Source organism: Mixophyes fleayi, chromosome 3, assembly GCF_038048845.1.
Source record: "Mixophyes fleayi isolate aMixFle1 chromosome 3, aMixFle1.hap1, whole genome shotgun sequence".
Lineage (NCBI taxonomy): Eukaryota > Metazoa > Chordata > Amphibia > Anura > Limnodynastidae > Mixophyes > Mixophyes fleayi.
The window spans coordinates 80048583-80066561 of NC_134404.1; the positions used below are offsets into that span (position 1 = coordinate 80048583).

At 38.5% G+C, this 17979-nt stretch overlaps 1 protein-coding gene across 1 annotated transcript in view; it reads right to left on the reverse strand.

The window, feature by feature from the left end:
- The window catches only part of CLSTN2 (calsyntenin 2), a 707966-nt gene extending 690299 nt beyond the window's left edge, over positions 1-17667 (reverse strand). Inside the window, exon 1 of the mRNA XM_075201886.1 lies at positions 17323-17667. Coding sequence (XP_075057987.1) covers positions 17323-17389 — 67 coding nt within the window. The 5' untranslated portion in view covers positions 17390-17667. The remainder of the gene's footprint in view (positions 1-17322) is intronic.
- Between the last annotated feature and the right edge of the window lie 312 nt (positions 17668-17979).

Consider the following 17979-nt stretch of genomic DNA (forward strand, 5'->3'; position numbering starts at 1 on the left):
CTCTTTGGATGACATAATAATATTATGCTATCTTACATTAGGCAATGACTAGTACACTTTTGCTAGCATAGTTAAAGGTGGACAGCTGTAAAATAAATGATGTTGGTCAAATGAGGAACAGCCTAATTAGGTGTCAAGCTTTTATTCTGGTAAACATCACTAATCTAAAACAATAAGTCATATAATGGCTTTTATTATATAAGCTCCTGCATTATTTACACTTTCATTTACTGTAAATTTCTCCAGCATTGTCATCTCACTCCTTTAATAAGGAACATGAATAATACAGTTTCTATGGTGGGTTGGGTAGGACCTGATGAGATGAAGATTTCACATCACCTGATTTCAGTCAGCCTAATTAATATAGAATTTGGCAGCAGATAAGAACCACTTGGCCCATCTAGTCTGCCCATTTTTTAACCTATGGTAACCTCAATCCCTATTGCATCCTTAGCTGTTGGTGAGGCTATCCAAAGCATGTTTAAACTGCTCTACTGTATTAGCCTCTACCACCTCTGATGGGAGGCTATTCCGCTCATCCACTATCCTTTCTGTGAAGTAATTTTCCTCAAATTTCCTTTGAACCTACTTCCTTCCAGTTTCAGTGCATGTCCTTGTGTTCTAATAATTCTCTTCATTTGAAGAATGTTTCCCTCCACTACCTTGTTAAAACCCTTGATATATTTGAAAGTCCTCACTTTCCCTTCTTTGCTCCAAACTATACATATTAAGTTATTTTAGTCTTTCCGGGTAAGTTTTGTGCTGTAGGCCATGCACCATTTTAGTTGTCCTTCTTTGTACAGTCTCTAATGTATTTCTATCCTTCTGGGGATATGACTTCCAGAACTGAACACAGTATTCTAGATGAGGCCATATCAATGACCTATACAGTGATATTATTACTCACTACTGTCACCTGCAAAAAGGCATACTTTCCCTTCAATACCATTTGTAATGTCACCAATAAAAATATTAATAAGCACTGGTCCAAGTACAGATCCTTGGGGTACTCCACTGGTAACCTTTCCCTTCTGTGAATGCACTTCATTTACTACAACTCTCAAGACCTTATCCATTCAACCATCTTAGAATCCAATCCCAAGCTTTCAAGTTTAACAGTCTATGCTGTGGGACAGTGTCAAATGCCTTACTAAAGCCTAGATAGAACTACATACCCGCTTCACTTTAATCTATTACTTTAGTCACCCAGTCAAAAAAGTCAATAAGATTTGTTTGACACAATCCCCCCCCCAGTAAATCCATGCTGTTTGGGATCCTGTCAGTTACTGGATTATTTATATATATATATATATATATATATATATATTAATACAAGTTAACCCGTGCATGATACTCATGCATTCTAGTCAAATTAAGCTAGTTAAGGTGTTAAAAAGGTTCTTGTCATGCATTTGGGCCTAGCCCAGGCCTCCTCAGGGGAGGAGCGTTACTTCCCGATGCAAGCGTCCTTTTTTAACGTGGTTTTGTCCACATGTCACCACCTCATCATTTTTCTCCATCACCTCATCCTTCATGTTCATCGCCACATCCTTCATCAAGCTACTTAAGGTGTTAAAAACTCCCCGCTGTCACCCCCGGCAACCACCAACCACTCCCAACTGTCACTTCTCCTTCAAGAAATATATAGGTCAGTGTATAACTCTGCCCAGCAGGTGGCGCTGCAGCTTGGTTTTTTTTTTTTCCACACATGCCATTAGGCATTTATATAGTAGATTATGGTAAAAAAAAATTGCAAAATGTAACCTGAAATATATCCATGTTGAACGAAAAATAACATTCAGAGGACAGCTACACAAAATAATGAACAATCATCTATATTCTTAATGGCTTAATGTTTATATTCCATAAACTGTGCACATATCTCATTTCCCATCAACCATAAAAGATTACTATGTTACCTACTCAACATAGAGGTCACCATAACGTGGACTCGACCAATATTCAAGAGAATGCAAATTGGTAGGAATGTGTACAGACAACAGTGCAGCATGGCACATCTACTGCACTAACAGTGCTTTCACAACTAAAGGTCAAAGACTAAACATTATTTATTAAAACATTGCTATTGTCAATAAAAACCAATGGGTTTCTTTGTACTATATGTGTATAGGTCCACAGTACAACTACACCGTACACAAATAACACCTATGACATATACACAACACACATGTCACACACCAGGCTCTTAGATTCTGTCACTCACCTTTTCACTGCCTTTGCAAATTGTCCCTGCAGTCCTCAGGTTCTGCTTGTTTCAGACCTCTCTGTAAGATGCTGCTCAGTCTGTCGCCACTCCAGAATCAAAGTATGGGTGTGGCCACCTTGGATTCAGTCACATGATTCCTTTCAGCCAATCAGGTGATAAATGCCTCCATTCCAGGTTTCCCTCCAAAACCAGTTCATGGGAGCTGCCATTTTGGACTTAATCACCTGATCCATCCCAGCAACTCAGAGTGCTGCTTTAGCCCAGCTGACTGCAGTCTCCAATCAGGAAACAACTATCAGTATAAAGGACTTCCTGGAGACCTTACCAGTTGCTAGTGCAACGTTGTTTTTCAGCTGCCAACCTGGTTCCAGCAGTCTTGCTAAATCAGCTCAGACAGTGCAGTCTGCATTCTGATTCCAGTCTGGTCCAGTATTCTGATTTCAGTCCGGGCCAGCAGTCCACTTCCTGTTTGCTCTCCTCTGCTAGTGTAATCACCATTGCCACCAGTCCTTTCACTACATACAGAGGAACATTATCAGGCCATCCATCTTTGTCCACATAGTCACCAGTCCAGCTTCAGAGACACAACCCAATCTGGGTACAGACAGATCCTCAGGCGTGACAACACAGATACATTACTGGTAAACATGAGACATTTCAGTGTATTTATGAAAATATAGTCCAGGCAGCCTCGGACTGGCCCGCCGGACAGCCGGTCAATCCACCGGTAGGCCCAGCGGGGTTGAAGCTCCGCCCCCTCCGTTGTTAGGGCGGAGCTTGATGTTGAACTTTGTTTAGATGGCGGCGGCGGTCACATCTCCTGTAACCACACTACCGCGCAGATGCAGAGAGCCCAGGCGCGGTAGTGTGTTTTTCAGCAGTTTGAGCAGGGGAGGAGGACGTCCTGATATCAACATACTGATCCAAGGTCAGTTTGGTCATCATAGGTTCATGCAACACTGGACGCAATAGACCACGCCCCCTCTGACACTGCAGAGTTTCCCCGGGTTATCTGAAGCCCAGCCAGTTTGATCGTGGCTGGGATACAGAAGCTGGATACTGCCGTTTGATCGAGGAAACATATGGACTGAAAGATACCTTTTTAACATACAAAATGTGAGTGTTTTTAACCCCATGTTTTAACTTAATAAATAGAGAACGTAAAACACCATGAGATCTTTCTCTGTTCTCTCCCTGGTCTCCCATATGTGCACTCTGGTGAGGAGAAGAAACAGGTTTAGAGGGGAGTAAAAGTACATCGTGGTGGTGTTTTTGAAGCAAGAGGACACATTATTCAAATACTGTATGGAATAGAAAAGGTCACATTGATGTAAGTTTACCATCTGGGACATCGGTATAGGTGGAACTAGAAGACCAACATCCTTTAATGACTTTGGGACCGTTTTCCCCTTGACTTATTCATTGACCCAATCCTTGTGTTTCTTTACCCTTCCCCCATTTGCGCCCGTCCTTTGATATTTATATTCTCTTTCATACAACACTGGCAGCATACCAGCATATATGGAATAAATGTGACAGGCTTTGGATGGGCTGTATTCTGTTCATTTTTTTGTTTTTTAAAATTTCCCTTCTCAACAAGCATTCATTGGTGAAGTACGCAACCGTAGTAGCACTGATGCTGTGTGTATGGTCTTTGACGAGTGGCATATTCTGTAAGAGTCCTTAAAAAATAATTATAACAAAGAGTCATTTTAATAATCAGACTGTGTATACAAGATCTGGCAAATGAAGGGTGCTTTTCATGTAGTCTAGTATTCCAATTGCATCCAGTTGAAAATATAATCATTCAGGGTTGTATAATATGTTGGTCTATATTGTATGTTAGTGTAGAAAGGCACATGCATAGGAGAACATAATTATATTTATATATTTTTCCTTTTGCCTATTGTGCATTCTTTTTGATGGTTGTCCTGTTTAGAATTTAGGGGTGATATAGTGAAAGTATTATAGGCATATATCAACCGTATTTAAAATGAAATTAGATGGATTTCACTGAGATTAGTTGAGAATTACAATCACTTGTTTTTTTATGAATTGACTTTTATTCCAGGACATGTCACAGCAACAACAGGTTGGTAACCATTGTACTAAAAAATTAATTGTGCAGTTTATGTCTTCTAATTGATGATGTTATTATTTGGTTTGTGTAGCCCTTGTAATGGCTTTTAATAAGCTCAATACATGATGGGCAATAACAACATATGAGGCGAGGGTTGGAGGTAACCAAATGATGCACTTATCATAAGTAACTGTCTTGGTGCATTAGGAGACGACAGGAGCTGGTACTGGAGTTTCTTCCAAACCACAAGTGTTTTATTAATGGGTCCCATGTAGTTCCCTACCAGTAGAATGGGCAGGGTCTAATGCAAAAGGTGCACATTTAAAATAGTGCTATAAGTTGTCCTCCATAGCCTGACCACACCCCCTTTACTGGCCACACCCACTCCTAAAGTTGGCCACACCCCAATATAGTGGGCCCCTATCACTGAATTCCCCCGGTGGGCCCTTCATGCCCCAGTCCGACACTGAGTCCAGGTGACGGTGGGCAATTTATTTGTTGAACACTAATTTATATTTATTTGAAAGCAATTTGGAATGTATACTTTAACTCTCCTGTACTTGCAGATGAGGGCACCGACGAGACATGATGATGCATGATTAATAAAAAACAAAAACAAAAATGAGAACAAACGGGAAATCACATGTCAAAATTTTGTCTAAGACTTAAACAACTGCAAAAAAACCATGTTGGATGAATGGACATCGTTTCATATAGAAGTGTGTTTGAGATCACAACTCTCCTGCATCATATGACTACTCCATGACAGCGTTTACATACTTAGTAAATAGTGACTCGTGACATGTTGGTCTAGTACCCCCCACAATAATTTGCCTATATATAGATAATAACAGGAGCTGGCTGATTTTAAGTACTATGTGATTCTTTTTAATTTTCCAATGCTCTGATTGGCTACAGATTACTCTAGCTTTACCCATTTCATCTCCTGCATTTCTGTGTTAAGCCAGTTTGAAAGATGGAATTCAATAGATGCGCTGACCATCCAAAGTATAATAATAAGACTTCTTCCAAGTACCAGTCTGAATTTGTTGTCACTAATCCACCTCATTCTCTCTAGTAGCTATTAAAACAGTTATAGACTGCACTACACTGAACTTGTCAATATTCATTACATAAAGTTGTAGAATTTACAAGCATTTTTGAATTTGAACGAACAAATAATGTTTGTCAGACAATCCTATGAATTTCATTGGCCAGAGCCAGGAAATTTATTAGCACACAGGTCATGTAAGTAGACTCACCTTTCTCATCAGACACATACACCATTATAGAGCAGCTTGCGTTGTAGCTTGGTAAATAGCAATACAAAGGTTGTTGATCAAGGCTTACACAAGCACGCTGGTTAAAGGCTATTTTCTAAAACATTGTGATATTTGTAGCACCATGACAATATACAGTAGCATTAATATAATACAGCCGGGCAGACAGAAACAGTTTAATAAATGAGTTTGTTATATGAGATGATGTGTGACTGTCATTATTCTCCCTGCATCTAGTCATTAAAGTGAGATCTGGACAACCTATCATACGTCCTGCGTGTCTCACAACGTGTTTCCTATCACAAGCTGTATGATTAGAAACCTTGGACAGCTCTTGCTGTAACTATGTCGCTGGCTGTATGGTGCATGATGTGTCTACATTGTGCTATATCAACCTGAAAGGGAAGAAAACAGGAGGAAGGCATAACCAATTTACCATATGAGCCTTGATACATCATAGCTTCCCATGGGACCTAATTATTATCACAGTCTCCATGTCTTCTCCTTCCTCGCTGCTCTAATAATCTGTTTACTTACAAAAGAGAAGAAATCAACATATGTTTGATAGAATTGTATTATTTAAACCTGTAAAAATGGGGTGCTTAAGCTTCATCCTTTTACACAAATAACAATGAATATGGAGCCAGAAGCCTCCAGTTGCAGAAGTACGCCAACTGGTCATATTTATATGTCTGCTTTATTCTTCCTATATAAAGATTTAATGAATAAGCCAAGTGTCTACATTACATATATTTTACATAATCCACAGAAACCGTGCATGGTACATGTACATAACACAATGTTGTTAAACAGTGTAGGAGGAATTGGAGTTTTAAACTATTAATTTGTTTGCAGTCAGCATGAGTATTTGTGAAGCAAGAGCAGAAATATTCCCCAGTGAGAGTTAAGCAGAGACTTATGGTTGCTTTGCAAACACTTAGAAAGCTGACATCATCCACAAGGTTTTAACCCTTTTGAAGTTCAGCAAACCCTTAAAAAGTGCAAGGTACAGGTAATTACTGTAATATTAGATTTGTGTTTATCTTACATATTGTTTGAGCAGTTAGACCATGGACTACATCTCATTATTTAGTTTTATACCAAATTAAATGAGAGCACCATTGTACATTGTGCATCTTATGTGTCATGACTGGTTGGGTGCGAAATGCCGACCACAAAAATCTGACAACGAAATTGACAGATTGTCGACACAGTTAAAAGGTCTACATCCAGAATGTCGACATGTCCATTAGGTCGACAGGGTTAAAATGTCGACAGGTGTTAAAGTCGACAGTAACAATGTCAACATATTGCTTTAAATTTAAACCGGAAATACTGAAGGTTGTCCTGCAGTACTGGAAGAAAATTTTAAAGATAAATGCGTGCTCTTGCCAAACAGCTTGACCAACCTGTCAACATTCATAATGTCGACATTTTAACTCAGTCAACCTAATGAACCTGTTAACATTCTGAATGTCAACGTTTTCATCGTCAACATCCCGTCATGCCATGTCTAGTTTGCACTTTAATGATTGAGACTTTCTTTTTGCACTGTGTTGGGCTTCATGGACAATAAGTTTTATATTGCTAGCTCAAACTAAGCAACATATTTCCTTTGTTAGTCTATTGTATTAAATATATTTTGGGTATTAGGGAAAAATGGTTAAAATTACCCTGATCCTCAATTATTCCTATAGTTATTTTTATGGAACAAGCACAACCTCAGAAAATGACCCCACTTTTCTATTGTCTAGTTCTTCTAAGCCTGGGGATACCAGATATATTTTATATGCTGTTCTCAAGGTTGGAAGTAGTAATAGAACAAGGAGCAATGGTATCATTTTAAATTTTATCTTGCTGATTTTATAGCAACTTTGTTGTTGTTTTTATTTTATTAGGTGAGGACTTAAGAAGTCTCATTGGGCTACAATACCTCTCCACTATTTTCATCACTAATAGATCAAATGCAAATTTTATCTAATATTAGAGGACAGTAATCCATATTTTTTGCATGGATCTATTAGTATAGATTTGCATTGGAGGCTTCAGTCATCTATAAATTTAACAGGGCCCTTTACCCTGCAATGAAATGCCTGAGACGTCACATGATGAAGTCACGAAAATTTCCTTTTTGGCAATGTGGAAGTGCCTCTTAGAACACCATGTGTAATGATTGTTGGGGATTGGCTCCCTACAGCTTTTACAGAGGCCCAGTGCCATAATATTTAGAAGACCCCTAAATTGACTGCATCTAGAAAAGCAGGTCTCCCAAGGTATTCAAGATGATTTTGCTCCCCGAACATACATAGGAAAAGATGCACACAAGGAACAGTGTATTTATGGGAAAACTATCTAACAAAGCTTAGAGATGTGGTTTGGCAGGTTTAGTTGTTAATGCTAAAGTCACACTACCCTGTTTGTTCACAATATAATTATGTAATGCAGTGTCATATACACAAGAGAGAATAGTGTCTGGATAGTGTTGCTAAAAAATGTGAAAGTTGCATTTTCAATATAAAATGTAATAAAATACAAAATGCAAATACAAATTAAATAAAGTGCAAACATCTGTTGTTTAGTCCATTAAAATTATTATAATTGTGTATCAAAAAATAAAAATTGCTATTTTTTTCACTACTGCTTTAGTTATTCTACTTACTCCTCTCTGCTACCCAGCTGTCCTTCTTGTTCTCCACTGCTGTCCGGCTGTCCTTCTTACTTCCCACTGCTGTCCGGCTTTCCTTCTTACTTCCCACTGCTGTCCAGCTTTCCTTCTTACTTCCCCCTGCTTGCCGGCTATCTTTCTTACTTCCCCCTGCTGCCCGGCTGTCCTTCTTACTTCCCCCTGCTGCCCGGCTGTCTTTCTTACTTCCCCCTGCTGCCAGGCTGTCCTTCTTACTCCCCGCTGCTGCCCGGCTGTCTTTCTTACTTCCCACTGCTTCCTGGCTGTCCTTCTTACTTCCCTCTGCTGCCCGGCTGTCCTTCTTACTACCCACTGCTGCCCGGCTGTCCTTCTTACTCCCCGCTGCTGCCCGGCTGTCTTTCTTACTTCCCCCTGCTGCCCGGCTGTCTTTCTTATTTCCCGCTGCTGCCCGGCTGTCCTTCTTATTTCCCCCTGCTGCCCGGCTGTCCTTCTTATTTCCCCCTGCTGCCCGGCTGTCCTTATTTCCCCCTGCTGCCCGGCTGTCCTTATTACTTCCCCCTGCTGCCCGGCTGTCCTTCTTACTCCCTGCTGCTGCCTGACTGTCCTTCTTTCCACCCTTGCACTCTGTGGCTCTCCTCCATACATACCTTTGCTATTACCTGTCAATGCACCCCTATCACTAGCACTTTGTTCTACATAATGGGTCTGAAGCTGAGTTAGAAGCAAAGCAAAAATAAAAAGGAGTACATTTGCTTCTGGACAAACCATGTTACAATGCAAAATAATTTTTTTTGCATGCAGAGAAAATACTGGCTGGTTTTACATGTAGCACACAAATACTGAACAGCTTTTTACATTGATCGAGGACAGGCCGTTTTCCAACTATAAATCTTTCCCCACGTTTTAAATTTACCCCTCCCTCCAATGCAGCATGGTTTTTAGTAATATTTTTGCTTTACTCATAACTCAGCATCAGACCCTATATTGTCTCAATCTCTGAGTCTAAGCTGTGTAAAACTACACTTGTTGTCAGACTAACAAAGCATTTCATACACCTGCTCAGTGCTATACCATCTCTGTACCATACTGTACAGTTAGAGAACACCTCTTTCTAGTATCTAGTAATTACTAACCTAATAACTCCCTTAAATTGAATTGACCTTAGAAGCTAGATAACTATAGATAGTGTCCTTTTGAAATGAAATAACCATTGATTGAATAAACTGACACTAAACTATTAATGTAACAATATAAAACTACTTACCAGCATATATTCGTTACACCAATCTAACTACCTAATAACCCTTCGCTAACACCCTCTAAACACTTAATAATTCTTTCTTACTCTAACAACTAACTCAATAACTATCAAAAGTCTACCCTAAAATACTACAAACAACCCCTCTCAAAGGAAAAAAAATTTTTAACTACTTTTTAACAAAAAAACCCTATAGCCTGCACCCCCCTCCCCCCCCCCTCTTTCTCACACACATGGCTCTGATTGGTCAAAAAACTTAGCAACAATTTTATTTACTGTGAACAAATAACAGTGGCTAAGTGGTTAGCACTCACAGCGCTGGGGTCATGAGTTCAATTCCCGACCATGGCCTTATCTACGTGGAGTTTGTATGTTCTCCCTGTGTTTGAGTGGGTTGCCTCCGGGTCATTGTTTCCTCCCACACTCCAAAAACATACTGGTAGGTTAATTGGCTGCTATCAAAAATTGACCCTAGTCTCTCTATGTGTGTGTGTGTATGTTAGGGAATTTAGACTGTAAGCTCCAATGGGGCAGGGACTGATGTGAATGAGTTCTCTGTACAGCGCTGTGGAATCAGTGCCGCTATATAAATAAATGATGATGATGATAATGACTGGTTCCTGGTTCATGCCACATGATCACAGCTGTCCACAGACAGAGCTACCACAAGCACTGAGAGCGTGTATGAAAGTGCTCACCTAGAAATAGACAAGCTCTATTATCTATAGCTCAAAAGAGATAGGATCACTCCGACCCGCTGTAAGTATACCATGGCTGATCTTGAGCCAGTTAATATCTTATTTTGATTATTATTTTATATCCAGGTTATATACCCTATATTTTGTATGTTTAACTATCCTGTCACTGACACAGCATGACAGGTATTCACTACTGGACTTTTTGCTATCATTAGCTTGTAGTATTCTATAACTTCCCTTTGCAATGTATTTCTCCCTGGTGTAATTTAGAAGTAGCAGTATGGAAAATGTCAGTGAATGGAATTTGATAGTTTTACAATGAACGCTGTAGGAGTAGTGGCGGTACGGCAAACCCTGTATACCAGGCCACCTTGAGTAGAGAAAACAGGACATACATAAAACATGGAGATACAAGGTAGACAGCATAAGTGCAGGCATGAAAACAAAGGGAAGGGATTGCACATGAGAGGGCACAGCTGAAACAAGAGGAACGAGTGTGGCACTGAGTGGAGATTGGGAAAGTTGTAAGGACGTTTTAGTGTGGGTAGTATAAGTGGAAGTAGTATGTATTGTCGCAGACACAATTCAAGTGTGTCTCTGGTTTAAATTGGTAGAAACCAAACTTTGCTCACCAAAATAAAAATGTAATCATTATGTCATCAAACCTTCACAAATATTTCAGTCTTAGTAATGACACATCACTGAGGATTGTGATTACATGTAACCTTTTCTCCTAGAACACTGGTTGTGGAAGCTGAGAGATCTGGGGAAAGGGGTGTATTTGTGATCTGTGTCTTTTGATCCACAGAGGTACTACCTGCAGTTCTGTTAAATGAGGGTTCAGGGCCTCTATCTCTGTTTTTTTGAGAACCTAACAAACCCACTGGAGACTTGGTCAGCCAGCTGTCCTGCCAATGACTGTCTACCCTTATAGTTAATGTTTGGAGCAATGTACAGAATAGAAGAATAAGGACTGTGTTGCTTTTACCAAGACATAACTAACCCATGTAGAGATTCTGGGGAGCCAGCAGTTGAATTGTGTGAATGTAGCATGCTTTTTAACGCACTGTCAGTAAAAAAGTGAATTTGCCCCTAAACATAGAGAAAAAGGGAACACATGTGACAGTCAGGGTTGTGTTGCGCCTGTGGGAGCCAGGCATAGATCGAATGTTGCATACGTCTTACCCCTGATACAGAGAACCTACAGGAAAGGTATGTGCTAGATACACCCTCTAGCAGAGTGTATCTAGCAAATTATGGAATGTAGTATATTTAAACTCTGTAGAAAGTCCACTTTTCATTTGACTTAAAAATAACTTGCAAATCATCTTATTATAAGCTGGAGATGATGAACGAAATGCAATAGCCAAAGCAAAATTGTCAATGGCTTTGGGTTTTTGTACTATGTGTATTAATGTGTATTATTTATGTGTATGTGTATTTATGGGAAGAAAAGATTGACTTGTGACATGTTGAGCATGGTGGTTGAATATCTTTGCCCTTACTTCAACCTTTGAATCATGCAGTTCACTGAGAATATGGCTTAAATAATTTAGTATGACATTAAAATATGTCAGAACAAATTTGGGTGAAAATTTTTTCTAACAAATCAACATGTCAGCTATATGAGCAAATTGGATTAGTAGATAATATGATGGATCTACAGTTTACCGATAGTCAGTGGGGCTACAGGAAATGCCTAATGGCAAGTTCTGTGCACGATGTCCAAATATTAGATATCCTAATTATAAAAGTATTGAAGGTGACAGTTTTGGACACCCCCTATCACCTGTTAACCAACAGAGCAAATATGATGTTATGACTAGAAGAGCTCTATTCAGCGCTATTGAAGAGATCTGGACAGCACGGTGGCTTAGTAGTTAGCACTTCTGCCTCACAGCACTGGGGTGATGAGTATATATCCAAGATCAGCACACCCCTTTCACGCATACTGTAACTCACAGTTAAGCTAAAACATTACACAGTACCTTCCGCATTTTTCCAAAGAGGATCAATAAGTAAGTGCAAGATAGATAACCAGAAATGGTTTCCAAGTATGTGTACTGTCTTTCACTGTTACTTTGACACAGGTTGCCTGAACGAAATGTCTCTCGCTTTACAGCAGCCTCCAGGTGGCAGAACTACTTGAGTCCATTCTAGTTCACTTCTGATCTTCATATTATCCACTTCGTATTAAAGTTTTATAATGTAAATATGCTTTTATTTACTTTTGTGATATGACATGTTTGTCATAGTTTACTCAGGGGCGAAACTCCTCCCCTCCGCTAAAAAAGTGCCCTACATAGCGGCACTGTACTACACAGCGCCGCGGCTGCTGTATAGTACAGTGCTGCCAAAACGGAGTTGCTAGAAGAATGGAATTGCGGCAGCTCTCTCGCTTTTTATTTTTGGGGGGTGGAGGGGAAACCCCCCCTTAAAAATCCTCCGTGCACCCCTGTTACTTATAAAGTTACATATGGCTAAGTTTTTATGCAATTTTTTTTAAATCACAGCATATATCCTCTGTACAGCACTCTGGAATGTTTTGGTATCTTATTATTATTATTATTAATAATAATAATAATAATAATAATATAGCCAACTCTACAGAATTTTACAGCAACAATTTGTTTGATACATTTTCCTGTAAACAGCTGTTTGTGTGTTACATATGTGCTGCTTACAGTATTTTTTAAAAGAAACTTGAAATCATTTGTAGCCTTTACAGACTTTGCTATTAGATCCCCCTTCTGGTGTGAATTAATTTGGTAAGTGAGTCATTTTGCATTAATGGTCACACATGCTAAATTCTCACATGTAAATATGGTATCACAAAGTGTGAATATATAATGATGCAAGGTGAATTACCTTCACTACAGCTTTCCAATCTAGATTGTGAACAGGAGGAGTACATGACCCTGTCACTAATTAGCTAGTTCCCAGCAATGACAGAAAAGCCACTTATTGGCTGGGAAATGCAGCAGTGTAAAAGGAATAGATCCCTTATCATGTAAATCAGAATGTAGGAATGGTTAGGTTCATAAAGCTGATCATTGTTTAGATACTGAACAGAAACCTTGACTAATTAAGTTTTCTTCAATCAGTATCACTGTACTGCTAATATAACAATTATGACCTCATTGCAATTATATTCATGTTCCGTTTTGTACACAGTATCCAATTCTAAATGACCATAAACATAATGTTGTTTCGTGTATTTAAACTATTTGTCGACCTTCCTTACAATTTCTTACTTTTTATTGTAAACAGACTTAGACTGCGCACCTGTGTCACTTTTAATCTCATAAACAGATAACACAAAAGACTTGTTTTATGCTGACATAACACTCTGTACATAAGTAATCTGTCCCAGATATGAGATACTATTTCATCTTTTGAAGCAAGCGAGAGTGAAAAATGGTGCCAAGCATCAAATCACTCCATCCCTGCTCCACATTGACGTATTACTGCATGTAGATCCCACTATGTCTTACTTGACTGGTAAATGTCTAATCACTTGCAATAGATCAATAGATTGATATGTAGAGTGATATAAAGGTTTTACACTGCAGTCCAGCAGTCAGTCTCAGGTTTCAGCACAGGAAATAAAAATCTATTTGACCTTTTATTGACTAATTAGTGAACTTCTTTATAATAAGTAACGACAATAAATTGAGCGCTATTTCACGAACCAATAAAAATACTAATTCCAGCCATAAAAAAATAATTTCCCTTCCATAGACAACAGCAGACTGTTGATTATGATGAAACATGCTACATCTGTATTATGAAGGTGAGTAGCTTGTAATACTTCATTCGAACCCCCCACCCCTACCCCCCCTATCCTTATTGTTCTATCAACAGGATATTTTACTGGGTAGAGTGGAGAGATGCTCTCATTTACTGACAGTCTCAGGGCAATTCAGTGACAGGTACAAATTGTGTAAGCCACATGGTTCTCTCTGGGGTACCTTATGTACTGTCATATAATGTGTCTGAGAATCCTCAGCCATATGGTCTGTCACACACTACCTATATTGTAGTGATCAGTGAAGTAGCAGTGCAAAATATTGTAATTAAATTACTATGTAAAAAACATATAGGTCATCATACCAAATATTATACTTTTTTTTTTAACTAATACAACCCCCTCCCCCATCTAGTATAACTATGGCCATTCTGTGCCCAGCACTCCCACCGTTCTTGCTGTACTCAATCTGTCTTGGTTGGATAATGGTTAATATATTATACTGACTTCCTATAATTTCATAACAAACAAAAGAACATATTGAAGTTGTTGCTGTTTATATGATCCATTAGTAGATGCAAAGGAGAGAAGAGCAGCACAAATCATGGAAGCCAATACATCTTTAATCAAATAGTATATGATCAATCTCTGTGACCAAGCCAACTTACATGAGTACTGTCAAACACACAAAAAGGAAGTTTAGGTCCGCTCAAGGGATTGGACTCCTCTTCTAACAAATACATAAAACTAATAAATTATGTTATATGAGGGAGTGCTTAGCCACCTAAACAGTGTATACAAAGTTTACAGTGTGACCTTAGCCACAAGATTAGAGTTGGACTGGAGTGCTTCAGTATCTAACTCTAATCGTTTGGCTAAGGTCTCACTGTAAACTTTGTATGAGTACTTTTCAACAAAGACTTGTAGTATTCAACAGTATATAAATGGAACACACAGTATATAATATGCACCCTTGATATATTCACATAGTTGATATGAAAAGATAATACAATTAACTTTTGTTCCCAAACATTCATGGCAGTATGCTGTGGGTCTGAGTTAGCAGCATGCAGTTTTTGTTACTCATTAAATTGACATAAGACATACTAGTGCCTACATTCATTGATTTGGTGAAGGAAAGCATTAAATCACTTTTTGGACATGTGTATTCTGAGATCAGAATGTGAGTTCTAATTACATGGGGAGGGAAAAGGTGTTCTTGCAAATCTGTCCCAAATATGCGTTGCTGGGACATTTTGCGTTAGCTGCCATGATCCACTTTTTTCAAATGATTAACCATAATTTTCAATCAATTTCCTATTGATCATGTTTAATAAAAATAATATTCTAAACTAGGCAACAGTAAAGTGATTAAACATATATTATTAATTCAAGATCGAACCATAGGTCAACAATGCTGCTTCCAGCCAAGAATATGTACAGTGATGTACACAAAGCATTTAACAAGTGAACATCAATGCAGGCTGATGTTAGTGCAGGGATCCTAATTATCCATCAATTATCTGTAATAACACTAAAGACCGTTATTCATACTTGGAGAAACACACATCATTCAACTCACACAAACTTTATATTGTCTTCTTTTTAATAAAACTCACCAGCTACTATAGTTCATGATAAGCTAAGGTTTGCAGGAATGACTATTCAATAAGCGAGACACATAAACATATAGCATCTGTAAGAGCTTTAAAGTTAAACAAAATAAAAAAGCACAAAGAGTAAGAAAATAAAAATAATATTAAAAGGTAAAAAAAAACTGTAAAAAGGGGAAATATTTTTTAATGTGATAATTTCATTACCACTGTACTTAATATGAGATATTTGCATTTGGGAACTAGAAAGATGTAATAAACACAGTATTAACCCCTTGCTGTAGAAAATATACAGATAGTGTAGACGGTAGATGCAAAGTTCCTCGAACTGTAACTTGTAGCTAGTACTGTCACTATAAACCAGTGCACACAATACTTTTACAGACAAATTCCTGATACTATTCAATAATTGCCCAACAGATTAAAAAAAAACCAAGCAATGGCATTTACCATATTTCACACTCTATTACCAAACTTTAAAATGCATATTTCATTTATTAAATAAGTCCTTTTTTGTACATTTAATGCAGGTGAAAACTGAATTGAAATTGAACGAAACAGCAGAGTTGTATAAAAAAAATTACAGTATGTTACTTTTTACATAAGCATAAACAAATCTGTAGGAAGCTTGCTTGTACAGTGCATTGGCTATCCAGCAGTACAGCATCCTGAAGTGATATACAGGAATCATCAGCCATGGCTACAAAACAAAGCCTTTAAAGTCAGTTAGAGACTCACAATTCCCTGTCTAATGCAAGAGGCGGCAGACTGCTATGTGTTTCTTAACAAATCAGCACGGAAGAAAACAACATAACACTACTGACTGTTGGATGCAATGGGGTGAAAACAGCCACTTGTGTTAAAAAGGGAACATTAGACCCTTAAAAATGATGCATTCCTCCATTTAGGAGCTGACGGTTGGCTGGATAGGGAGCATTGCTGATATTCAGCTACAAGCAATGTCAGTACCACACTTAGATTTATCTTTCAAGGTGCTACACACACCTGCATGCAGAGATTAAACTCTACAAAAGCAAGGACATAGTTCTGAGAATGCTAAAATATGTACAATGCTCTTATAAGCTGAGAGGCATAATCATTAAATAGTACCTGGATTAAACTTGGAGCTATCACTGTCATTATTAATTATAAATATGACAAACCATTGGTAATATTACTACCATCATGTTCAAGGCTATATTACAACTATGTTTCTAAAACATTGAAACCACCAAACAAAGCAACAGAAAGCAATTTGGCTTCTTGTTGGGTTGAGGTTACAGAGGGAATTCCAAAAATACATGTGTTGCCTGTTTAACCCCCTCAATTCTTAACTCCCAGTGAAATCAAACTACAACTCACATCCTCCCTACCCCACTTTAAAGACCGATGTGCTTCTAGTTCAGTAACAGCTACAGTGACAATTGCTCACTCTTGTCCTATGTCATATTTTTACTTTAGCACAGTATAAACCAGGAGGAATCCACCAGCACTAAATGACTTTTATCATGTTTCATTTAATAACAGGTTCAAACTAACACATTACACAGAGATGTGCTAAATTTCTATCCAGAAATAAAAGAATCCAATGATCTTACAGAAGAGCAGCACAGTCCTTCCAAAAGTGTTCCAGGATGTACAGTAACTGGATTGTTTTCAAAGAATTAAATGGTAATTGTAAGTGGTTTATTTAAGATGACAATCAGTGTGCAGAAGAACTGGGCAACAAACTCCCAGAGCTCCTGTTCAGTGTTGAGAAATGATCTTTTCTTACCTTTCGTGGCGAGGACACCGCAGCCAACACCCAGGAAGAAAACTGCTGTCACCCACTGAACTGACATCCTTCGGAAAATAAAGGCAGGAAAGTGCAGACAGAATCCCTCTTTCTATATCTGCTACTGGTCATGCAAGAAGACAGCCACACAGGCAGAGGATGTGTATCTCAAGTCCTTAAATCACAACGTAGGATGCTGCTCCTCCTTCAGCTGCTGCTGTTATATTATGCCTGTGCAGGGAGTGACAGAGGATCGGTGTCTCCAGCGATCTCTCTCCCAGTCCCCCTTGCAATGTCTTGCTAGTGATGCCCAGTAATTCTCAGCTCTGCTGCTATTTCTTGTTCAGATCTGTCTGATGACAATTTAAATCCCCTGGAAAGGCTCTCTACTGCCATCTACCGACCCACCCCAATAACTTTTCACTTCAATAGTCAATTAAACTACTAACAGTTTCAAGATACATATATCTTTAGGGTTGTTGTAAACCCTTAAATGATCGGACACTTCTGCTGATTAAGGATGCAATTTAATGGCACAATAAATAATAGTAAAATGCAGTACAATAGATGATTAGGTAAAAAAAAAAGGAGCAGATTACAGAGTATAAATGAAATATTGACTTATTGCTATTCAAGAATATGCGCACAGCTTAGTCA